This window comes from Theropithecus gelada, chromosome 12 (assembly GCF_003255815.1).
Source record: "Theropithecus gelada isolate Dixy chromosome 12, Tgel_1.0, whole genome shotgun sequence".
Classification (NCBI taxonomy): domain Eukaryota; kingdom Metazoa; phylum Chordata; class Mammalia; order Primates; family Cercopithecidae; genus Theropithecus; species Theropithecus gelada.
The window spans coordinates 52,487,162-52,511,180 of record NC_037680.1 but is presented as its reverse complement, the minus strand read 5'-3'; the positions used below and the strand labels follow the sequence as shown (position 1 = coordinate 52,511,180).

The window sequence follows — 24,019 nt, the reverse complement described above, 5'->3', positions numbered from 1 at the left end:
CGGCCGGGGGCTCGCCAGGCCGGTGTCGCCCGAGGCAGGCGGGCCCTCGGGGGCGGCCCCTGGCGCCCTAGGGGAGCTGTTCTCCCCTTGCCTCTCTTCCTACCCACACCCATCCCTCCCCACACACACGCTTGCTCACAGCTTGTCGTGTTGTTTAAAACAGGTGGAAGACCTCTGTAATGATATTATGCCTTTCAATAAAAATTTTATGAGGTGTATTTGATTATAGATTAATGTGTCCCTAATAAAACGGACGGATGGAGCAGCTCGGAGGGACCCCCTCCCCCCTGCCACACTCACACACGCCCGCGCGGCCACACACACCCCGACGTGAGGCTGGACACACGCCGCGGCCCGAGGGCCGAGCCAGGGTGGCCCGGCGCGGCGGCGGAGGACACAGAGGGGCTTCTGCCTGCCCTCGCATTGGCGGGCGGCCGGGAGAGTTGGCGCAGCACAGACAGTGGCGGCCAGGGTGCCTCGTCTTCTCCGGTGCTGCTGGAAAGGCCCTGGAAGAGAACACGCCACAGGGCAGAACCCAAATGCTAGAGCAGCTTGCTCCCGCTCGCCGCCCCAGCCCTGCCTCAGTGAGTCTCCCCGGGCAGGGCCGCTTCGCGTGGTTCGCACTTAGAGGCCTCGGAGTAGACTCCCAAAATGTCTAAAAATTTCGGCCGAATGGCTAAGTCCTTGGGCCACTCCCTTCTGATTTTTTTTTTTCCCCCTTACAGAGGTGAGGTTGAGCAGCCTTGAATCTGAGGGAAATGCCCATTGTCACTCCCAAATCCATGGTACAAAGCCTCGGAAGCCCGGCTGGGAGCCGAGACAAAAGCGGCCGGGGCGCTGGCGGCGGTGGGCATATTCCTCGCTCTACAAGTTGCCCAGCTCACCCTTGGAGGGCTCCCGGCCCACCTCCAGCCCCGAAAAGGAAGAGGGTAAATGGCTACTTATGGCCTGGTTGATTACCTTTGCCAATAGCGTTCTGATTTTGTTCCAGAGGGGATGCCTTTGCCTTGTAGCTCAGGCTTTCCTCAGAGACATGGCCCACTATCAACAACTAATGGCGCTCCCCACATGATCGGAGAAACGGCTAAATAAAAATTACCCTCCTCCTGCCCAACCGGTGTTAAGTCTGGGGCAAATCTATTACAACGTTTTCAATCTAGCATTCATTCCAAGCCCTCTCCCCCACCCCCAGGAAATGACCCCCTAAAATAATTCTGTCTTGGAATGTTCCTGGTTTGGAGGAGGAAGTTTAAAATTCTGAATGCTAGTGTCCCAAAGACTCCCTGGATGAGGACTTACAGCACCTAAATGGATCGTTCTTAGGGAAACATTTAAAAGGAAGAAATGGAAAGGATGTGTTTTGTGAAACTGCTGGAAGCTGTTTGAAACTGCAGGCAGGACCTGGGGTAACGAATTTTCTGTTAGCTTTCCCGTGCAAGGCCTCTTCTCCCTTTTCCCCGACAGGACTAGATAAGTCTGGGCTCTCTAGTGGGATCCTGTAGAAGCCGGTGGAAGCTGGTGGGAGACTCCCGGGCCATGGCAGTGAATGGAACATTAGACTTCATAGGAAGTTATGTTCATTTGCAAAATTTTCAGTCACGCTTTCTGCATTTTCTTGCATCCCAGATGCCACCAGCATTTTGTAATTAAATAGAGGAAAGACTGGGGGAAATCTTTTCATTTCTTCCTTTAAAAAATTTTTAATGTGGGCCACTAAAAGGTAATGACTGAGCATAAAACCCGTCCACAAGGAGATCAAGGCAAAATCGGATGGGAAAACTCACCCATCCTCGGCTTCTCTGGGGTCTGGCTGTCTTGCGCTTGGGATGGGGGTAGGGCTGAGGGAAAGGGGACAGAATTGGATCCGCTGCAGTGCTACACTGCTGCTTGTCCTTGCTCCTGTAATGAAGGCCGGCAACTTCCAGGTGGGCAAGACTAGCTTCAACCTAGCCCCTGATGATTGCTCGCCAGCCAGAAATCACCAAGATGCCACTGAAAGCATTAAAAACAACACAACCAAAACCAAAGAGGAGAAAAACACACAAATGGGAAGCTTTAAGGAGAAAGTGGCTTGGGGTATAGGCTTACTTACCAGGTTCAGGCCAGAGGAAAGCTCACACCCATTGAGAGTGCAATTATATTACTGTCACTGGGGACTAGGAAAGGAAAGAGGAGACTCCCCTTCCTCCCAGTTATGAAAACTTCACTCTCAGGCTAGCTTATCATTCCTCTCCCTCAACCACTGCCAAAATCCAATACCCTAGGCCTCCTCCAGCTTTTCTCCCCCATCTCCCTTTCCCTACTAGTCTATCACTCCCTTGCCCAAATGCCCCCAAAAGGGAGTGTAACCAGAAGATAATCTCACCATAGGCTTTCTTTTCCACCATAACATATTTCCATTTGAGAAAGCAGAAGGAGCGAGCTCGTTTCCAGAGTTTATTGCATTATACATGCGACCAGAACATGCACAGAAAGGACAGGTTGCTGTTGTACTTCTACCAAACCACAGATGCACCACAAGGGAAAGGCTACAAGGCATAAATCATCAATATCCCATCTCACCAAGGACAATTGCTAAATTCATTTGTGAAAAGATACATTGTAATGTGCTTTTTAAGTCCCCCTCCCTCCAAGCTTGTGGGTTTTCTTAATCTTTTTTTTTTTTTTTAAATATATATGTCATTTTTAAAGTACTGGATGTATTCAAAATGCCATGAGTTCGTGGACTAACCACACACATAGACCTTTTGTGTTAGGAAAGACATGAAAAAGTCACATTGCTGGATGGATGGATGGATGCTCTACAGTTCCAATAAGTTAAGACCCAAATGAAAATGCGCAATAATAGTTACCCTGCATTACGATGAAAAAATAATAAATTACACGTGCTAAGTTTTTTAATATATATATGTATGTGTGTATATATATATATATATATATACTCATAGGGATTACAGATCACTTGCAGCACGAACATAATGACCCCAAAGTCACATTCTAGCAGGAAAACAAAATACAACAAAACAAAAAACAAAGAGCGGTGAAGGTTTTGTTTCCGCTTTCCCAGTCCTCCAGCACTGGGCCCTGGAACGCGGTGCCCCCTCTCCAATCCTGGCCTCTGACCGGCCTCAGACCTAAGAAAACGTGAGGTTGGCGGTCAGTTCTCGGATCCGGTTCTCTCGGCTCATCTTCTTGAGTTTCATTCGGCGGTTTTGAAACCAAATCTTGACCTGCCTGTCGGTGAGGTTAACGCTCTTACTGATCTCTAGGCGGCGCTCGCGGGTGAGGTACATATTGAACAAGAACTCTTTTTCTAATTCCAGCGTTTGGTGCTTAGTGTAAGGGCACCTCTTCTTTCTGCCACTCTTTGCAGTGAGCCAATTGCTGGTTGGTGTATCAGACTTGATTTCCTCTAACAAAATTAAAGGGAGAAGAAGAAAAAAAAATCAAGAGTTTTTGTTTTTTTTTTGGTTTTGGTTTTTTTCTTCAGTCTGTTCAAATGTACCCTTGGCCATGACCCTGCTGGCAGCCAGGCCGCTTTGGAAAATGCTAGTATTAAACATTACTCACATGAAGTGGGCCCTGGAAGGGAATCTTACACCGATACCTCATTATGTAAATGACATGATGGCAGGACAGTCTGCATTTGGGTTCTCTCTCTCTCTCTTTCAACTTTCTGACTTGTACAAAACATTAGTACAATAGTAAACTTTCCAGATCACCCCAGCAACATTCTAAGGGTTCAGCTTGTAACAGGGACCGAGGGGAATAAGCCACAACCTGGACAAGCCTACCAACCCCACTGCTGCCTCAAGTCCCCAAATCTGCGGCTTCTTCCCCACCTCTCCTAGGCAGTCAGGGAGCCCCACAGTCAGGTTTATAGGTGCTCATTCTCTTTCAAAAGATAAATGGGGAAGCTAGAGCACCTTTCCCACCTTGCCTGGGTATTGTTGCATTCCCTAGAATTTCCTTAATTTTCATGTCTGTTTGCCCCCACACAAAAGCATTCCCCCAGAAATGGAGCCCCCTACCGTGGCCCACCTCTAAGCACTGGGGGAGAGGAGCGGGGTTCCTTCTCAAAAAGCCAGATCCCTGGCTCTTTTCCTTAGCCCAGCACTAAGGCTGGCCTTGCAGGGTGGGCAATGCGGGTTCCACTCTCCCCCTCCGCCTTTGCCCTCTTTGCCGACGGATTGCAAAGCCTGCAGCACTTTTCCTAAACAAAGCCAAGGTTACCTAGCCCAGCAAAGGCAGTAAGCCCTGTTTCCCAACTCAAGCACCAACCAGACCAGCCATCTCTTTCCCCTCACCATCCCCAAGCTCGCAGGATGCGGGGTGCATACACGTGAACACGAACACGGTGCCCTGGGTCACCTTAACATGATCACTGGGCTCAAGGCAAAACTGGAACTGCAACTCTGAGCAGGAGAAAGGAGGCTCTGGGGTCGTGTTTACGAGCCGCAGGTCTCCTTTGCGCTCTTTTGTTGTGTTTCAGGTCTAGCTCAGGAAAAATAAAACCCGCAAGCTTTTCCTCTGCCCGGGCGCCATCAGTGTGGGGCCAGGACTGGCGGGGAGGGCCAGGGCAGCAGGGGAGAAGCGGGGACTCTCTCAGGGCTGAGATCAGCCCTCTAAAAGCCAGGCGGAGCAGCACCTGCCAAGTCGGGCGCCGGCTCGGCGCTGGGCACCCCGGCACTCCCTCTCTGCCGGGTTCCCGGGCTGCGCGCCCCGCTGGGGTGGCAACTCTGCTCATACCGACCTTTGCTTTCCTTCTCCTGCACTTCGGGACTGGACACGGAGACCTCAGCCAGGCAGCTCCTCTCTTCGGGAAGGCCGCCTTTGGCCTCGGGGCTCTCCACCTGGGAGACTTTGGTGGGCTCCTGGCCGCTCGCGGGCTCGTTCATCTTCTTTTCCATCTGCAGCTGGGCAGCGGAGAGCTGTGGCTTGGCCGCGCCACGAGGGTTGAGCTGGAGCATGACAGTGGAGCTGCCTTCGGGGCTGTTATTGTACTCTTGGGTTTTCCCGGTGGCGTAGGTCTGACTCAGTCTAAAATATCCAGGGACGGGAACCTCAGGGTTCTCAACGGGACAAGACTCAGGGACCAGCCTCTGGTACGAAGGGACCTCGGCCGAAATGAGTTTGTTGCGCTTATCAGAATACATGCAGCAATTGGATTCTTCCTTAATGTTGGTGGTGAAGGAGCAAGTGGGGACTTGCTGTGTAACAGGTTGCTCTATTCGACAAGATCTGTTCGGATCTGTCCAACTGTCTACTTGAGGTATATAAGGATGCACATTCATACCCATATTTTGGTGGTTCACTTCTCTTTTGGCCAGAGACGGGAGCAGTCCACAGGTTTGCATTCCATAGGTCCCCATGTCTGCGCTAGGTGGTGGCATGTACATGCTGGCGCTGCTCGAATAAAAACTGTCACTCCTGCAGGCACTGATCAAGGAATCTACTAAAAAAGTATTAGCAGCAGGAGAGCTGTTGGGAAAGGACATTTTGGGGAAGAATTTGAAGAAGAGAGATTGTGTCCTTTGTAGGCTGACATCTCTAGGAAAACATTCCCCGTGTAATTGTGGATGCCTCTGCCGACCACATGACAACCAAGCCAATGAGATTTGAAAATGGCCTTGAGCCGCAGCCTCCTCTCAGGTCACGTGCTCCAGAGCCTGGCCGGCCAGCCGCGTAAGCACGGACAACAGCGACATCTACTACGCGCCCGCGATAGTGCGCGCTGGAGACAACCGGCCCAGCGCTCTCCGCCGCCCTCCAGTCCGCCTCTCCAGGGCACGCCAGGCCAGCCCGCCCCACTCGCGTCCCCCGCTTCGGCCACTGGACCCAACTGGCGGAAGGAAAGGCTCAGCTCTAGGGGCCTCCAAGTGGACACACACGGACGGGGAGGGAAGCCAGAGTGCCCTGGCGCCAGCGCACAGAAGCATCCCCCCCACACACACCCAGGCAGAACGCGCTTAAGAGGGCCGGGTCCAGGACAAGCGGGTGGGGGCGCAGGCTGGTTAATTTAGTTCCGGGCAGCCCAGCGGGGAAGGTGAGTCGGATTCCGCGGGTCCTGAGACATCCCACCTCAGGGGTCCAAAGGAAAGACCCCTCGGGGCAAAGAAGCGGCCAAGGTGTCTCTCGGAGGGTGGAGGCAAAAAAGGGCCGAGAGGGCCGGGAGGCCAAGCAGCTGGCTGGGCCCAGATCCCCATGGATGGGTCGGGTCCCGGCGTTGTCCTCCCCCTCGGTCCTCCTGCCTGGCTCCCGGTCCCTATGCGCCCCAGCGGGCTACACGATCCTTCGGCTCTCAGAGGAACCACACCCTGACCTCTGCGGGGCCGGACATCTGGGAGCTTTCAGCCCAGAGACAATTCTTTGCTAACAGTTCACTATCCGCGAAAGCGTCCCTCCGGCTCCCGGCAGGAGAACTAAATCGAGGTTTCTCTCCCCACACCCTGATAATGGAGGGCAGAAAGGAAGGAGGAAAGGAAAAAAAATTTAAGAATAGGAGAAAGTCTGACCCTCAGAATCCAGAAGTTTTAGAAAATTGACTGGGCCAAGGAGGACAGAGAGAAATGCAAAGGTGTCATTTGGTTCTTCTGCAAAGAAAAATGTTTTCCTTTTATGGATTTTGTAAAAGCATTGGTTTCTGACAAGTGCAAGGTACAAAAGGTTGTGGAATTTATTAATACATATTAAGAAGAATCAGGGCGATCAATAAAATTCTCATCTACATTCTTGGGCTACTTGGTAATTTTCTTGCTTCTGAAGGTTTTTAAAGAGTTATGCCCGCTGTTGCCACACACGGGAAGATACTTTATTAACAAATCAATCGAGACTTTGTAAAGGATAAGATTAATAGTTAAATTTAGCATAATGGCGTTCACTTTATGAATTATTGAAAATTATACTATTGATTTTTTTCCCTTCGCTGCTAACCAAGAAGGTCAATTTTTGTTTTAACACAAATTGTCAAATATTAAAAGCTGTACTTTTGTCAGAAGTTGAGTTTTACAGTTTTGGACAATTCCTAAAATTATTTGACAAGGCTTTACTTGGGTAAGGGAGGGGAAGGCGGTGGGAATCTTAGTTCTCTGTTTCCTTTGGTGAGGGAAAGTTCTATAAAGAGGATATGGTCTGATGTTGTGGTCCAGCTCATTAAAGAACCACCACTACCACCACTACCACCATGGAAACTCAGAGTTTTATGAGAAACTTCAACAACTTCCTCCCTCCCTCTCTGGTTGCAGGCGGGTGAGCCGCCCTGCGGAAGCCCGGGCCTCGGGGCAGCAGCGGGGAGCTTTAACCTTGATTTCCAAAGACTTGCCCTGAGTGAGGGGCTGGCCAGGGCTTGCAGCCGTCCTTCAGCCTGCCAGGTTCCCTTCCTGCCAGCCGAGAAGCTAAAGCAGCCCCAGAAACTCTGACCGTGAACCAGTTCTCAGTCTGGGAGGGCATTTGTGTTCTCTTTTCCCCACACTCGCTGGGGCATGGGCTGGCCTTGGATTTCAGGCCCACATACTGAACTTGTGGGTAAATTGGGTTTCCGCCTCAACAGAACGTTCCTTTGGGGCCTGATGTTCATTAAAGCGCCTCAGCATTCTGGGGGACCTAGTAGCCCGCCCGCTCCTTTACAAAACCCTTTCCCAACAAACCCTTTGTCCCTCTTCCCAAAAAGGAATCTCCCCTGGCCTGGTGGAAACAAGCATTGAACATTATTTTCGGCCTTGGGACTGTTTCGCTTGTTCCCTCTCAGTGCTCTCGCCCAAACAATAACCTCTTTTTAAAAACTCCGCGGTGGCAATGAGACAGACCTTTTAAACCTTTATGCAGCTGTTCAAATACAACATCATTGTCAGGTTAAAAGCCTGGCGCCTCTAACTGCTTTGGCTGCGGCATCCCAGCACAGCCTGAGGTTTAAACATTACCTTTCCACAGGGGTGGCTGTTTTTGAGCTTGGGGGTGGGGGTTGAGGACGCAGGGGGGGGGGGAAAAAAAACAACCCGTAACTTTTGACTCTAGGTTGCTAAGGTACTGTTCAAAGCTGACAACCACTGATCAGCGCCCTGAAATTTGCTTTCTCACATAGTAGAGATCTTGTTCCGAGCCAGGGCTAAGCGTGCCCAAGGCTGGATAAAGTGCCCGCTGCACTCGCTTGCCGCAGGCGTCCTGACACCAGCTTGGCGCTCCAGCAGTATCGAGTGTCTCCCTTTTGCCTCTCGGCCAAGAGAGCTGCTGGGAACTCGTTTGCCCAATTTTCCCTACCCTAAGCAAGCCAAGACTGCTTAATCTAATCGGGAATTTTATGCCCATCAAATGCCCTTTCATAATCTTTATTTATACATGAAGAAAACATACAGGCTAAAAACAACCAATTCCTTGCGGGCGGGTAGGTCTGCAGTGAATAGGCAGGATGTGTCTTCAGAATTTGGGGACCTTTCCATTTCAGCTTTCAGTGACTTTGAGCTCAAAGTCACTCCCATATTAGAGTTACATAGGTTTTTACTCACAGACAAAAATGTGTATATCAGATGTAGTTCTGAATCTGTTCTAAAAAAATTCTATTTTTATCTTTAAAATTTCTGCCTTCAGACCCTCTCCTTGAGACTAGAGACTGCCAATATTTTGAGATATTTTATCATTTAAAAATCGAGCAAGATAGAAATAATACAAAAGAATGATCTGAGCCCCAAAGGATGGAAAGTGTGCCTAAGACTCTAAGGCTGAGATGAGACAAATGGAATAAAAAGGCAGTGCTCTAAAGGCCAGCCTTTATTTTGCTTATGAGTATTTAATGTAGCTGATGGTTTTGATCATCTTTAGATCAGTTGGAGCAGTTACCATTAATAATAAATCAATATTGCACCATAAAGGAGATGAATACCCATATTTGTACCAAGACGCCCGTCTTCCTGCCACAGTTCTTTAAAAATTAAAAGAATAACTTGAGGGAAAAATTAAAAGAATAACTTGAGCAAGAAATTAGCATTTGTAATCAAAAAGTGACTTGCATCTGCACTCTTGTCTCCTGGAAGAAAAGTTGAAGCCCTGGGCCTGAGTGGACCTGTGGGCTCTTAGGGTCACCCCGATTAGGGTCCCGAGCCACCTCTGGGCTGTGTCACTCTTTGGGGACAGAGCGGATGGAGTCAATGAAAAGCTGTCTTCCCAGGGCTCTGCTCCGGGTTGCACTGTGCACCTCCAAGCCAAGGTGAAAGGAAATCTAGTGGGCAAATGAGGAGTCTACCACCAATGCAATAAGGGGTCTATCGAGACGTGCAACAAGGGCCGGCGGCCGGAGAGCCTCTTTCTTCACAGACACAAAAGACTCCTACTTCGCGCATTTCCCTTCCACTTCAGAGTCTGAGACCTTGGCGCCTCAGGATCCAAGGCCACTCTCCGCAAGCCCCACACACTCTGAAAGATGGGGGTGGGGAGAGATCTTCAGCCCCCAGAGGTCCTGGTCTGATTCCCGGCCCTTGTCAGGCCCATCTTGGGCGCAGGGAGGAAAGGAACTGCAGACCGCTGAGAAGCGGTGTTTCGCAGGCGGCTGCCAGCCAAGTACAAGGGGCCCCCGCACAGCCAGATGTGCAGCCGCTGGGGCCGCCTTGGGAGGAACACAACGACATTTAGGGAGGGCAGTTCTCACTCCACGTAGACCGAGGACCCCGTTCAGCCTCGGGAAAGGTTGCCTCACTATGGCCAAGCTGGACCGGCGGTCAGACTAGTGGAGCCAAGGTTGCCCGCGGGGAACACCCACACCACTCGTTGAAGCCTCGCCTGGGGGCTCACTGGCGCCCCAGCCTCCCCACCAAAGCTGAGGCCAGCTCCGGGAGACGGGCGAGCGGCAGGCCCTAGGGCCTTTGGTCCAGGGCTTGGAGGGTCAACAAGGCTGGCGCTAATTCTGGGGGTTGCAGGCTCTTCACAATGAACTTCGGAGAGGGAAAGGGGGCAGTCATCCTCCCTTAGAGAGGCCAATGTCCGGCAGCCCTGTCTCCTCTCTTGTGAACTCCGGACGGGGACACAGGCCCTCTCCAAGGTCAGGGGCTTTGCTGGAGGAGGGAGGGCACACAACGAATGCACTGCTTTTGAGAGTCAAAATTCAATTCTGCTCAAGACCGGCGTGCAGTTTGGAAGGGTGGCGTGTTCTGTCAAACGCAAAGCCCGTTTGCTTCAAATACATTCCCCGTTCCACAACGCCTTGAAGTATAAACGTTTCCCCCAGTGCCTGCTGCCTCCCGTGGCCGCATCAGCCCAGCCTGGCCTGGGCACACCAACTCACAGTCCTGCCGGCGCCACCCGGTCGCCACTGGTAGCCGCGCACGCCAGGCACGGCCCCGGGCTCCCTAAACCAGAACGATTCTCCCAGTCCCCCATTCGTCTTATTTTTTTCTAACATTTGGTTAAGTTGGCCGCGCCCTGATCTGTTATAAACAAAAGCCTTTTAATCATTCCAGGCGGTCTGAGAGGGAGCAAAACCGACGAAGGTTTTTTTGTTTTTTTTTTTGTTTGTTTTTGTTTTGTATTTTTGTTTTTGCGAGGGGGGGGTAGGGGGATGTAAGTGGGGGGTGTCCAACCCTAGACAAGGCTCACCACACTGAAACCAAGAAAATTGATTTTCCCTAATTTAATTAACTAGCAGTGGCTATGGTGTATTTCAAAATGCATACATTTATCTTTGAAAACTCTCCTCCACACCATCAAGTTATACCAAGCTATTCTTTTGCAATAGCTTTATCTTTAAAAAGACAAAGATTAGGTTATCTGTTTCTTGAATCTAGTTGCTCCGTTTTCTGTCTCTATACAGCTTCTCACACCTCATGGCTGCTTAGAACAAATAAACTAGCAAACACCTTAGCTGCCGCCTGTTTGTAAGGGGTTGAGGTCGCCTATTAGAATCCAGTATTGGACAGATAAGGTACCGCGGCCTCTTGGTCAAACGCGGTTTCTGGAACGTGAGCGCGCCCTCGTGTGGATCTCCAGGCCCCTGCAAACGGGAAATGGTATCTCGGGTTCGGCTTGCCTTGGGTGGTGGGCACACAAGCTTGCTGTGTTTAGATGAAGTTTTTAAAAAATAGATGGAAACAGAAAGAAACAAAAAAACAGTTTTAAGCTCATGTAACGATCATACTATTGTGGCACTGACATTTTAACCGATATCTAGAATCCCAAACAAAGGAATCCCCTTCTTAACGAAATTTTTCGATTGTAGGCTTTGTTTTCATTGCATCTTTCACCAAAGGATGCTTTTAAAAGCAATATAATTATATTTCCTTTTGTTCCTTATTATAGAAAGTGCAATAATTTATTTCACAGGGTGGCAACTTGCTTTCAAATTTAATGAAGGTGTAGGGTGCACAGAACTCCCTCTTTCAAATGCTTGATTTTAAAACTGCAGTTCTTCATTAAAGCAAAGGGGATCACTATTTAAGACCCCCCGCCAAAATTCTCAGCCTTTCCTAGCTGTAGTGAAAGCAGCTAGCAGGCATTTTAATCTAATCAGTATTTTTAAAAAGAAGTTGACTGCTATTGCATTACACAAACGTTTGCAGGGAAATTAAGGTTATTGATCCTGAAATTAGGAATTTTCTTAGATTTATGGTGAGCTCCTGGTATGATTTTGTGTGGTCATAAGTGTGTGTGTGGCTCTGGCTATGTGTGAGCATGTATGTGTGAGAGTGGGTGGCAGCTGAAAATCAAGAAGAACCTTAAGGCGCCTAATTATTCAGAAAGGTTAAAGGTGATGACCTTGACATTTCGGAAGTTCAAAGGCATACATTTATGCACTTATTTTTTCCTTCCCAAATAAGGCTTAGCAATTTTTAAAATTGCATTTTGAAATGCATGACTCCTTGGAAGATGCATGGGATACTGTGCATTTACAGATTTATATTTTGTCTTTGGGCTTAGGAGAGGTTAAGAGTCATAAGATTCACTTCACTCTTTTCAGAGAGAGAGAAGCTTTTCTCACTCCTCCAGTTTATTGCACATTGCGGAAATCTCTTTTGGGTCCACCAGAAGGTGTATAATATAACCCAATTAAGCTGTTTAGAACTTTGGCTTTTATGGTGTTGTCTAGACAGTTCAAGGTTTTGTAAACAGCCTGCCTGGCCCTGCAACATAAAGTGCAGTACAGCCCTCACCACATTCTTTAACTTGAAGCGATAAATGCCACGAGAGGGTCTGCAGCTCCTGGCCCTATTTCAGTGGGGGCGGGGAGGGTTTACCTTCCCTGCTTCAGGTCCACTGATGATACCAGCAAGCCCTCTTCACCTACTGATGACTTCCTTTTTGAAAACTTCTCCCTTCAATGAAAGGTTCTAATTTTGGTTTCTTCTTTTAAGGGACTGTGGCTCCTTGTTAGCTTGTAAGAGATCATTTGGATTTTCTAACCAGTTTTTAAAAATGGTTGTTGTCTTTCAGAAATCCCAAGTACATTAGACTAGGGGTAGGGGTGGGAGTTTGCTTCTCAGGTTTCTGCTGCCCCAGCCTTACTGTCTGGAGAAGGCAGCGCCAGCATTTCTTGGTCACATCGTCAATTCAGAAATTCATCACTAACATGATTTTTAAAACCAGTAACCTAGAGGTGGTGGGAGGGAATGACTACCATTTTAGTGGGACTAAAAAGTATTTCATTCGATTTTCAGTTGCATGGGTTCTGGCCACTAAAATATCCTAATGAGGCACTAAACCTCGAAGAGGAGAATTCATACAGTGTATTGAAGCTGTAACCTCCATTTTACTAGAAACCATTTATTCGAAAAAAAAAAAAAAAAAAAAAAGACAGTGACTCATGCCTTGATATGACAGACTAAAGGTACATTTCCCAAAGTTTAAATAATCTGCATTCACCGAAGAGGAAGGAAGGGATCTCTTAAAACTCAGAGCAAAACACCAGCGCCTTCTAGCACACCCAACCCGGCCTAACTTCCTACAGACCCCGCCGCGTCCCCACGAGGACTCGGAGAGGGGGAGGGGGAACGACAGCACATTGGCGGTAAAATTGTAAAGGGACGTTTGCATTTACCATTTTCCCCTTATTAGGATCCGCTCGGCCAAGTTCCGGCCTCGTCCGCAGGCTGCAGTGGTCGCTGGGAGGTCCCGAGTTGACCGTGGGAAGGAATCGTGAAGTTCCACAGAGAAGAGACGTCATTAAACCCAAGGACATTGGGCCTGCGGAGGGCAGGCTGGTGAGAAGGAGGGTGGGTGAGTGGGGCTGGGGAGGGGGCGCTTCCTGGAGCTCTCAAAATAAGGGGTTTCCAGTGAAATACTGCAGACGGTCTCTGTTCAGTTTCTTTTCTTTCATCCTGCGATTCTGGAACCAGATTTTGACTTGCCGGTCAGTGAGGTTGAGCATCCGAGAGAGTTGAAGTCTTTTCTCTTTGTTTATGTACACGTTAAAGAAAAACTCGCGTTCCAGTTCGCGGATCTGGTACTTGGTATAGGGACAGCGCTTTTTCCGGGACCGCTGGGGGGCCACTGCAAGGCAAAGAGACCAAGGGGTGAGAGAGGCCGCTGTCTGCCAGCCCCCATCCGCCCGCCCGGGCCACTGAGCGAGGGCCAGACCCTGGCCCCGTTGGGGACGTTCTCTGCCGCGGCTGAAAGGCCCTGCCTGCGTCGTGGGGGATGATATATGGGCGGGCACAGGAGAGAGTGCGGGCGTGGACATGTGTTCACGCCCGGACACACACACACACACACACACACACACACACAGCCTGGCACGGAGGTGGGGAAGCAGAGGGCCAGGCAGGCTCTAAAGTGGAACCTGAGGGAAGAGAGACAAGAGCGGGCCCGCCGGGGCATCTGCTTGACTCCAGCGGCGCGCGTCAGCTAGCGGCTTGGATAAAGTCCAGTGCAAGGATCAAACTACCCCCCCTTCCCACCCCCCGCCTCTCTCCCTTAAAAGCAGGAGGCTCGGGTGTACGCACTCACACTGGCTTGAAATCTCCCTCCCTCCCTCCATGGTCTCTAGCACCCCCTTGCCCAAAACTGGGAAAAGGCTCTCTACAGCGATTAATGTCCTCCTCCAAGTCTACCTTAAGCCCACCTAAATTGGTTTCCTACCATAAACACGCTTTACAACGGCCCGGGAAATCTTATAGGATGTATAAACCTCTTCGAATGCTTATAAAGTAGCACATAAAACGGCGCAAGCAGAGGGAGGCCCCCGCCGCCCCCCCGCCCCCGCGGCCCCCGGGCCCACAGCTCTCCCAGCACCCGGTGCCTACCTGCGCCGCCGCTCTTCTCGGCCCCCGCCTCCGCCGGGGGACCCTCGCCGTCGCCACCGCTGCCTTCCGCTGCCCCCTTGGGCTCTGAGCCAGTGGTCGCCTTGGCGCAGGGACTGCCCCCGCTGCCACCAGCCCCGGTCTTGGGGTCGCCCTTGTCCGCTGCACCCTCGGGCTGTGGCGGCGCGGGAGGCGGCGGGGGCTGCGGCCCGGCGAACGGGGGCCCAGGCGCCGCCTCGTAGAACTGGTCGAAGCCCTGTGGCAGGATGCCATTGCGGCCCACCGCGCTGTAGAAGTTGGAGGCGGCGCCCGCGGGGCCGTGTGGCGGCCCCGGCGCAGCGCACACCGGCTCAGGCGCCTTGAAGAGCACGTCCGGCCGGCGGCCCGCGGGCGGGAGCAGCTCGCGCTGCATGGCCGCCTCCTCGGCCGCCGCGGCCGCCGCGGCTGCCGCCGCTGCTGCCGCGTAGTAGGGAGAGTAGCCCCCCGCGCCGCCGCCGCCCCCGCCGGGGCCGCCCCCGCTGCTGCCGCCCCCCGCGCTGCCGCCGCCACCGCCGCCGCGGTACGGCCACTTGGCGCGCTCCAGGCCGTAGTCGCGGAAGGCCACTTCGCGCACGGGCTGGACGTGCGGAGCCAGGTTGGAAGAGTAGGGGAAAGTCATCTGGCAGGACGACGGTTGGGAAAGGAACGACGGCTTGCTAGCGAAGTCAGACGGGGCCACATAGTAGGCGCAGCCCGGCAGGTACATGCTGGCTGCGCTCGGGCCGCACTCGTCAAAGTCGTTCATGGCTCAGCGGCGTGCGCGCCAGCGAGCCCCTGGCCGCTCCCCGCGCAGCCAACCTGAGCCATCGATTGCACAAGAGGCTTGGGCCAGGATCAACTAAGCAAAAATCCCCACCGGGCGCTGACGTGCAATTCATCTTGATTGATTCTGGTGGTAATTATGTCACGTGACGCCATGAAGAGAAATGTCCTTATATCTATATCAACGCTCGCCAACACGCCCTGGGACGGCTCCTGGCGCCGAGACGCTGGGGGCGGATCGGCTGCCCTCTCCCGCCAGCTCTCCCAGGGCGCTCCCTGACCAGGCTGCGCCTCAGGCCGGTCACCTGCGCGCCGCTGGCCGCTGCCACCGCTGGGCGCATCTGCCACCGCCCGAACGGGCCGCCCGCCCGCGTCTGCCCTCCCGCGCCGCTTTAAGTACGCGGACCGAGGCCGGTGGGGAGGAGGAAGGAGGGGGAAGAGGGGGAGGAAGGGGGAAGGGAGAGAAGCAGCGAGCGGAGGGGGGGGGGAGCCCCGGCTCCAGGCTCCCTAGAAGCTAGAAACTAGGTGTGAGGGTGTGAGGTTCCGAACCCCACCCCCCTTACTGCAGCCGCTCCCTCCCCCGCGACTCTGCCACCCTCTGCAGCTCACCCGCCTGGGAGCTTGTTGCTTCTTGTTCACCGGGCGGGCGTAATTTCGCCATTCTCTAGGGCGCAGGGAGCCCTGATTTACATATTTCTCTGCCCAGCGCGTTCAGCGCGGAGTGACTTGGCTCTTTCCGGTTCTGCCCCCAGGGGTGCGAGGGCTGACCTCGGAAAAACCCAGGCCACTCACCGCCTAGGCACTCACCTAGGCCGGGGCCTTCGTGCCCACCCGGCTCTCTTCCCTCTTCTCTGGTTTCCCTCTCTGTTGTCTCTCTTTCTCCTTGCTTGGTCTCTCTTCAGTCTTCTCCCTTCTCTCTCATGTCTTCACTTCTCTCCTTCCCCTTCTTTTCCGCTTTCCTTCTTCCTTCCTCTTGCTTTCCCGTCTCCTTTTTCCCGTCTCTCTCTGCCCTCTCATCCTCTCCCCTCCTTTCCCCTAAGCTGTGTGTCACTGTCTCTGTCTCTCTCCCTGTTGCCTCTCTGCCTTCCCCTTTAGCACTAAGGCCAGGAGCGAGCTCAGCCCGTGGCCCCTGGCCTCCCTAGAATCTGGGGAGTCTGGTGAACAAAAGGATCTGGAGTCCTACTCTCAGGGTGCCTGGCTTCCCGCTGGCTCCCCACAAGAGACAACCCCCTCACACTCGCACCTTCGTCCTCCTCACCCCTCTGCTTTCAGGCCTGGCCTGGGTGTCCACCTTACACCCAGACCCTTCACTGCTTCGGAGCCCCGCCAAGGCCTGCGCATCCACATTTCGTTTCCCGAGGCTCTTCTGGCACCCTTGGGCTGGCATGGTCACTTCAGTCCCTCCCCCAAAACAGGTTGTCTCTCTGAGGGCTCTCAGCGGCGCCTGACTTCCTACTGAAGCCCCTCTGTGTCACCTGGCTCTGAGGCAGACTCTTCGCGGGGCACCCCATCCACTCCCCTGAGGCCTCACTCTCCTCCCAGCCTGCCGCGACCCTCTCCTAGCCCATGGGTCCAGGCGAGGCCTGGGCTCCCACCTCCGAGAGAGAAGACGCTTTTCAAAGGTAAACCGTCCCTTCCCAAACCCAAATCCCAGAACCGAGGGCATGGGGCTGCCCCTTTCCCCAAGATTCCTCCGCCCAGGCAATCCCAGTGCTGGGGCCTGGGCCTCAGTCCTATACCCAGGGCAGGCGGCGCTGGCTGTGATGCTGGTTCCCTCCCTGGCCCGGGCTGCTGCAGTGCCGGTGCTGTGCGCTCTGCCCACCGTGCGGACAGACAGAGAAAAGGCGGGTGGTCTGAGCTAATATCTATTTTCTGGCTGATGTCCCCCCCTTCCTCTTTTTCTCCTCCCTCCCTTTCTCCCTTCCTCTCTCCTTCCTCCGCCCCTTCCCATGTCTGCTTCCCTCCCCCAACACTGCGCAAATAGGTCTGTGGCGACTGGAGGGCACCGAGCCTCCCCCAACTAGAACTGCCCATCTTGTGTGCTCCTTCCCCACAACTGGCACCCCTGCCCAGATTCCAGCTGATATTCTTCTCAACCCAGACCCCCAGCACACGTATCTGCTTCCCCATCTCCATCCCAGGCCCAAGCCTCTCCCTTTAGGACTCGTGGTCGACGCCCCTGGATCTCTCTCCTAAAATGGCTCCCCGGACGCTGCACACTGGCCCTGCGGTAGCTCAGGACCCAGGGCAGCGGCGATGACTTCAATCCGGGTCTTTATGTGTCTGGGGGTTCGCAAAAATTCTCGCACCTTCTCTCTGCTGGCAGCACGGGGTGGGGCTCAGGCAGCCCGGCGCCCCCAGTGTGGAGCCTGCTGACCGCCAAAGAGGGAAATGGGGAGGACGAACCATTCAAGTTCAACGACATGGCGACGGCAGCTCCGGCGGGAGCAGCGATTTGGCGGGGGAGGGTGAGCCAACTGCAGTGGCGCGCCGGTGCACAGGGGAAGGGGGCGGCCGGTCCCTTTCGGCTCCTTAGCGCGGACCCTTGCCCCCCGACCCACTCCACAACCCAGAGCGCTTTCATTCCAGTCCCAGCCCGCTTGGCTCTTTGGCCCCAACTCCCTCCTAGTTCCTGCCCCCATTCCCCAAACCCAGGGAAAACCGCAGCCTCCGGACTCGCGCGTCCCGCTCGAGAACCTACCGTGAAGACCCCGGCTCTGTGGCCTTGTCCTTGCCTGCGCGGCCCCACCCGAAACGCAGGGAGCGCACCAGGCCTTCGGGGCGCAGCCAGCAGCTCTGCGAGGAAGAGCTTTCCGCACAGCGACGGGACGCGATGCGGTGATTTTGAGCCACCCAAGATAAGACACTAACTTGACCTTAACTTTGTCAGGGCGCCCCTGGTATCTGGAGAACGTGAACAGACACTGTCTGGCAGCTCTCGTAAAAGCTGACTGGGGAAGGGATTCTGAGTCATTTCATTTATTGCCACTACAGTTCTGCAAGAAAGCTTTTCCTCCCTGCCAAACTTTAATTATTTATGCTCTTTTAAGAAACGAAAGAAGAGAAACGCAGGGAAAACACCCAGAGCCAGTTCCTTCCCTGCAGAGTCTTCGGAATGGACTCCTTAAGTCAAGCGACGGGAGAACAAAAATATGAGGAGATCACCTTTGTCTAAGGACAGTGGGGCAGTCGCCTTGCCCTCCCCCACTATCACTGAGCGGGGAATGCAGCTGGGAGAGGCGGGTAAAGGGGCATCCCCCCCCCACATGAATATTTACAACGATTCCGGATTTCTCTTCCACCCGCCGGCATCCCGGAAGCCTCCCCAGCCCGCCTCCCTGGGGGAGAACCCCCAGGCCTTAAAAGCGTCCCCGGTCCCCCGCCGCCCTCTGAGTTCGCAACTGATTGAATGACAGACGAAGCTGGTTTTTTTCTCTTTTTAAAACCGTTTTCTTAGTCAAGAGGCCAGCTTGGACTGTAGCATTTCAGAGGACGCATTTGTCTTTCTGAAGGAAATGTTGAGCACTCAGATTTTAGCGTCCTTTCTCTTCAGCATTTTTTTTTTTCTTACAAATTTCTTAGTGGTTCCAAATCTCTGCGGGAACCCAGGCTATGGAAGGAGACACCAGAGTCTTTGTATTTGTGTCAAATAGCAAACGGGATAGATTTGGAAAAAACTGCTGAACCAAGAGATACGCTTTTATATTTAGAATAATTTAATTTTCTGTGAGGAGTGATCTCCATGAATATCCCCTCCCCCCACTCATCCCAGGCTAAAGGAAAAGAACACGATGATTTAATGATATATTTTGGAAAGAAACGGCCTCCGTGTTGTCTGTCTTAAGGCCTGGATCTGAGTACGTATGCTTTCCTCCTCCTTTCCCCACCCTTCGGAGGGCTCAGTGCGGCTTCTGCCTTTGTTCAGTTGTTTTTGAGCAGGCAAACCTCTGAATGCAGAGTCAGACTTGGAGATCCTGCTCTGGGTACCATAGCCTCTATGTGTCCAGCCAGGTGGGGAATCCTTTTGAGCCACAGGGCCTTGGCAGCTCTTGCTTCTTTCTCTCCTATTGAATATATATACATATATGTATATATAGTTGTGTGTGTATATACAATTAAAGAACAATTAAAAATTTAATTATAAAGAATAATAAAAAATTTGCTTCTGGGAAGGGGAGTTGAAATGTTGGATATTTAGTATTAGCGATTTAGTAGTTTTGCTAATTCTTCCTCTAGCTAGAAGCTAGTTTATACCTCCACCAGCTAGGAGCTGGTGTTTGCAAGAAGATGAGTAGCAAGCAGGCCCTGACTTTCCTGGACTGAGCTAGAGGTTCAGATGGACTAGGGAGTTTTGAGGCCCCATTTCCCAAGGGAGTCTGCTGGGCTCCTGGTAAACCTGCTGGTATCAAGGATTTAGCAGGACCTAGCCGGTTCCAGAGAAGCCGGACCAAAACTCCGTGGAGACAGACGTTTTGTTTTGAAATTTGAGGAACCTCAAATCTTTACAGACCCTGAATAACAGCAAGCTTTAAAGTTTGAGAATTTAGGCTAAGTGCAGAAGTCCCAGCTTGCAACAAGCTGAGAGTCCCCTTAATGTGTGAGACACACTCACATTTGCCATGGTCCTTCCCTTTTGGATATTCCAAACATATTTGGTTCGAGGCTTTTACACACCATTTCCTGACCGCCTCGGAAGCCATTTTCTCATTTAACGAACAGTCAACACCCGCGGTGAAACAACAGTCAGAAAAGAAAAACGAATTTGGTGGCCTGAAAAACATTAAGGGGTAATCCAAAACATTTTGAAAAATTGACTTCAGCCCCTTGACAGCTTGGCTCAGACCTGAATATTTATTTTCACTCAAAACATTTGTATATATTGTGTCTGATATATACAAGCTACTGTTTTCGACAAAATCAAAACAAAACATGCATGATAACTATTAGATAGCCTAGAAAATGAAATTAGTCTAAACATAACTGAAGTCAGTTGGGCTAAGGCTCAGGGCTCTCTGTGAGGTGCCCACTCCAGGTTTAGGGCCAGGTCCTCCCCTGAAAAGAAATCACTGGACTTTGGGAAGGCATCCTGAATCCTTGGGTTGTTGTGCATCATGCTAGGAGGTGCGAAGGAGGAGTGCTGTATGTCAGAAGGAGAGGGAAAAGAGGCAGGGATAGTGGAATGAGCTGGCCAGAGGGAGGCTTTGTTCACTGAGATTAAGGTGGGACACTCCAATACACCCAGAACAACTCCACCTGGCATTTGGGAACCCCTGCCTCCTTGAGGCAAGCCTGGCAGGGTCCAGGGCCTTGAAGTCTCCACTGGGACAGGCCAGACATGCCTCAGAAGGGGCACAGTAGCTGGGCCTCTGGTAGAGTTGGCAGATGGTGGAGACGGTGAGAGGAACTTCTGGTCCTCTTTGCTTTGTCAAGAGCAGCTAGCTGGGTGGAGAATCTAAGAGATTTCCTTCCCCAACCCTTGACTCTTGAGAAGGATCTTTTGCTTACCCTTTTGGGAGTCCATTAAGGTAATTCAAGAAAGAAAGATGCGCCGACACCTTTACTCACCTCAACTGGAAAGCCATATTTACAGCTGGAGTGTAGCACCCCTCCTCCTCTTGTTCACTCCCTTCTCCTCCCCTTGGATATCTTTCCCTCCTCCCTGTGCAACAGAGCTTCCAAGCAGACCAGCAGCTCCTTTCCCCAGAGGTTGGCTCTGGGTATCCAGTTACAGGGTTCATGGGCCTGGCCTAGGCATGTATGAGAAGGTGGGAGTAGGGCAATATTTGCCAGTCTTGTCTGGAGATGGCACTTTGTCTGGAGCCCCAGTCTCTCTCATCCAATCTCAGGAAATGAAGGTTCCACTCTATTCTACCCAGCTGGAGGGGCCAGCCTATTTCACATTTCTCATTTCGAGATATCTCCAAGTTTACCCCAATACCCAGCCCCTCCTCTTCTCTCCCTTTTCCTCCCAAAGTCTGAAGATCTAGTGTGGCTTTTGTCCTCTCAAATCAGCCAGGACAGACAGGAGGGTGGAGGGTAGATGGTGCCCTTTCCTTTCTCCAGAGTGAAGATACTGGCCTTGCCACAAAGGGCTTCTGCTGCAGAGACCTAATTGTACCCACCGTCCTTTCCATTCCCTCAGGAGGCCTTCCACTCTGAGCCCTAACTAGGCAACTGCTATAGGCTGAAGGGGCTGGAGAGAGGGGGAAAGGTAGAACGAATTGGGTGGAAACAGAAAAATCCAGGTACCAGGGAGCAAGAATGAGCGGTGGGTGAAAATGCCCCAGCCAGGAGCAAGGAGAGGTGGCCTCAGTGCCCCCACGTGGAAGCCTTAAGGCCAGCCAGAGTTGCACTGTACTGCCGCACGTTTCTCACGGGCTTCTCAGGGACTGAGGAAAGCAAGGAGGCCCAGCTGGCCTGGTCTCTAAATCTCTTGGTGGCTTCTGGGACTAGCAGAGAAGGAACCGAAGGAAAAGCCTTAGCCTTGGCCCCAGATTCCCCTCCCCAAACAAGGCCTCTGTCCAAAAGGGCAGACCCAGCCGGGCCCTGGCCACGCGCACGGCTAGTAGAGCGCCAGCGCCTGCTCCCTCAGCACCACGCGCTTCTTCTTCATACGCCTGTTCTGGAACCAGATTTTGACCTGCTGATCGCTGAGGTTCAGCCTATTGGACAATTCCTTGCGTTTCTGCCGGTTGATGAATTCGTTGACGAGGAATTCGTTCTCCAACTCCGCAATCTGCTGCTTCGTGTAGGGTTTCCGCTTCTTGCGAGCCCTCCCCGGGGCCGCCCCCCACGGCAGGCCTGCAACACAGCCCCAACCCACGTCAGCCCAGCCCGTTCTCTGTCTACTGCCCGCCCCCAGGCGGTTCACCTCCCCTTACACTCTCCCTGGAACCCCACCTCCCGTCCCGGCCCAAATCGGCCCGGGGAGCATGGGCACCGTTTACCGTCGGGCAGTGAAGGTCGCAGGCAGGAGGCAACGCCCGCCGCCTGCACTGTCATGTTCAAGTTGAGCGAGCCCTTGGTGTCGTCCTTGAAGCCGGGGGCGCAGGGAGCCCCCTGGAGCAGGGTCGCGGAGCCCGGCGTGGCACGACCCACGCCCGCGTAGTCATACTTGGCCGCTTTGAGAGCAGCCACTGCAGGGGCCAGGCTAGACTCGGGGGCGAAGGAAGGCCGGGTACGACCGCGCTCCTCAGGCCCAGAGGCCGCTTCGGGCGCATAGAACTTAGCCTGCTCTTCGGGTCCGTCCTTGGCTGTTGTGGGCTGCAGGCCGAGAGGCCCGGAGCCAGCTAGGTAGGGCTGCGAGAAGCCGCCGAAGGCAGTGGCGCCCGCAGGCTGCGCGGGGGCGCAGGAGGCTGGCGTGGCGGCCCAGGGCAGCGCGCCGCGCGGGTAGGAGATAGGGGGAAGCGCGGCCAACTGGCCGCCATTCGGCCGCAGGTTGGAGAAGTAGAAAGAGTCTGGCGACTGCAAATTCAGAAGCGAGCCCACATAGCCCGCTCTGTAGAGACTGCGCTCACACATCTCCAACAAAGGGCTTCGGCTGCGCTCGCAACAGTATTTAGTTACAACCGGGAATAAGAGGACAGGCTCAGACGATTGGACGAAACTTTGCCTGCAGGTTCTTCAAAGCCGGTCATTTCAGCACCGCCTACATCCCCCCGACCCGTTTTCCCCCCCTTCAGAGTATTATGATAACACCCGCAATGTTCGATGGCGAAAGACTAGGCTGCCAGAAGAGCCAAATCAAGTTGAGCGAAGACTAACTCTCTGAGGGTTTCCAAGCCCGGCTTCGGCAGCTGGGGACATCGGGCAAGAGGGTGCTTCTGCCCAAGTGTCCCTTGGGACTCTTCTTGGCTGTGATTGGCTTTGCGATCCGTTTTCCGCAGGCTTTCTGGGCCCGGCTTGCTTCTACCGGCTTTAAGTTCCAGCGGAGGCATTTTTCATTAACCGGCGCCTCTCGACTTGTCCGGAGAGGGCGCGGTCCGGCGGCACCAGGAGCTCTGTCCCTTGGCCTAAGCAATGTCACTCTTACCCCAATCACTTCCACAGTAAGGCTTTCTCCAGAGACCTCTGCCTGGAGATCTGGCAGCAAAGACCCATTCACTGCTTGAGCCCTCAGTCCCAGGCCGCAGACACAAAAAGGGCATCACAAACTACCCAAGTTTGGGATCCAGGAAGGAGGCCGCACTACTCCTGGTTTGTGTCCCCATGGCTAAGAACTCTGATCCTAGGGAAGTTGCCATACAGGTCCATGGAGAATGTCCGCCAGGGAACCCATCAGTTTGATCCACCAATCGTGGCCAATGGCTACATTCCTTTCATCGTCAGGAGTCCTCTCCGGGACTACACACTGCAAACCAGAATTCCGTGGTGTCCCCATCCACCAAGTGGAGGGCAAAGCAGGACGAACTCCCCTGACTGGGTGTGGAAAGGCAGAAGAGCCAGAGTCACCTGGCCGGGGAAGAGCGGGCGTTCGGAGGCAGCTGGCTAGCAGAGTTCCTCGCCTCAGCGCCCCCAGGGGTGCCGGGGATAGGGAGTTCACAGGTCTGACAAACATCGAAGTGGGAAGGGCAGCAGTTCTTAGCTGGGAGCGGTGTGCTCAGACCCCGCCACTGGCCCTCTTGCCTAGTCCGGTCAGCGGACTAGGGGTCCTCCCCCTCCTGCCTCCGATCCCAAGACCCTTGGAGACCCCGTGACCGGCGCCAGTCTCAGCCTGCAGCAGGACCCTCGGTCTGCGAGCCAAGCTGGAATTGGTTAGATCGCGGGCTCCCGCACTGAGACCACACAGGCGCCGCCGGAGGGCAAGACTGACCACCGCGCTGCGACTTTATTGTGTGAGTTATGGCGACCAATTGGGTGGCTCTGGGGAACGCAATCGGCCTCTTCCTCCTGCTCTGGTGAGGGGTGGGGGGCGGGGAGAGGGAGTGAGGACGTGGGGGTGGGGACGTCTGAGGCTCCTTTGGCTCTGCCAGAGGGTTTCCTTAGGAGCTCAGGCACACAGA

At 53.3% G+C, this 24,019-nt stretch overlaps 3 protein-coding genes across 3 annotated transcripts; all 3 read right to left on the bottom strand.

Annotated features, from left to right (window-relative positions):
- Window positions 1-2,419: 2,419 nt before the first annotated feature.
- HOXD10 (homeobox D10) lies at window positions 2,420-5,737 on the bottom strand. Its single transcript, XM_025404733.1, has 2 exons — window positions 4,754-5,737; window positions 2,420-3,412 (listed from the first exon to the last, which is right to left on the bottom strand). Exons 1-2 carry the CDS (start codon window positions 5,496-5,498, stop codon window positions 3,135-3,137), a joined length of 1,023 nt encoding a protein of 340 aa, XP_025260518.1. The 5' UTR covers window positions 5,499-5,737; the 3' UTR covers window positions 2,420-3,134.
- A 6,981-nt stretch (window positions 5,738-12,718) lies between these two features.
- On the bottom strand, window positions 12,719-15,000 carry HOXD11 (homeobox D11). Its single transcript, XM_025404734.1, has 2 exons — window positions 14,220-15,000; window positions 12,719-13,467 (listed from the first exon to the last, which is right to left on the bottom strand). The coding sequence occupies exons 1-2, from the start codon at window positions 14,998-15,000 to the stop codon at window positions 13,232-13,234; spliced, it is 1,017 nt and encodes a 338-aa protein (XP_025260519.1). The 3' UTR covers window positions 12,719-13,231.
- A 5,678-nt stretch (window positions 15,001-20,678) lies between these two features.
- HOXD12 (homeobox D12) lies at window positions 20,679-22,538 on the bottom strand. The gene is made up of 2 exons (XM_025405472.1): window positions 21,965-22,538; window positions 20,679-21,818 (listed from the first exon to the last, which is right to left on the bottom strand). Exons 1-2 carry the CDS (start codon window positions 22,536-22,538, stop codon window positions 21,580-21,582), a joined length of 813 nt encoding a protein of 270 aa, XP_025261257.1. The 3' UTR covers window positions 20,679-21,579.
- Window positions 22,539-24,019: the final 1,481 nt, after the last annotated feature.

What these genes read in the sequence shown, in the direction of transcription:
- HOXD10 (XM_025404733.1), bottom strand. Translation starts at nt 5,498, where the DNA reads ATGTCCTTTCCCAACAGCTCTCCTGCTGCTAATACTTTTTTAGTAGAT. An exon ending in GCAGGAGAAGGAAAGCAAAG is followed by an intron (nt 3,413 to 4,753) that starts GTCGGTATGAGC and finishes TAATTTTGTTAG; the next exon opens with AGGAAATCAAGTCTGATACA.
- HOXD11 (XM_025404734.1), bottom strand. Translation starts at nt 15,000, where the DNA reads ATGAACGACTTTGACGAGTGCGGCCCGAGCGCAGCCAGCATGTACCTG. An exon ending in CGAGAAGAGCGGCGGCGCAG is followed by an intron (nt 13,468 to 14,219) that starts GTAGGCACCGGG and finishes TTTGCCTTGCAG; the next exon opens with TGGCCCCCCAGCGGTCCCGG.
- HOXD12 (XM_025405472.1), bottom strand. Translation starts at nt 22,538, where the DNA reads ATGTGTGAGCGCAGTCTCTACAGAGCGGGCTATGTGGGCTCGCTTCTG. An exon ending in GCGACCTTCACTGCCCGACG is followed by an intron (nt 21,819 to 21,964) that starts GTAAACGGTGCC and finishes GCTGTGTTGCAG; the next exon opens with GCCTGCCGTGGGGGGCGGCC.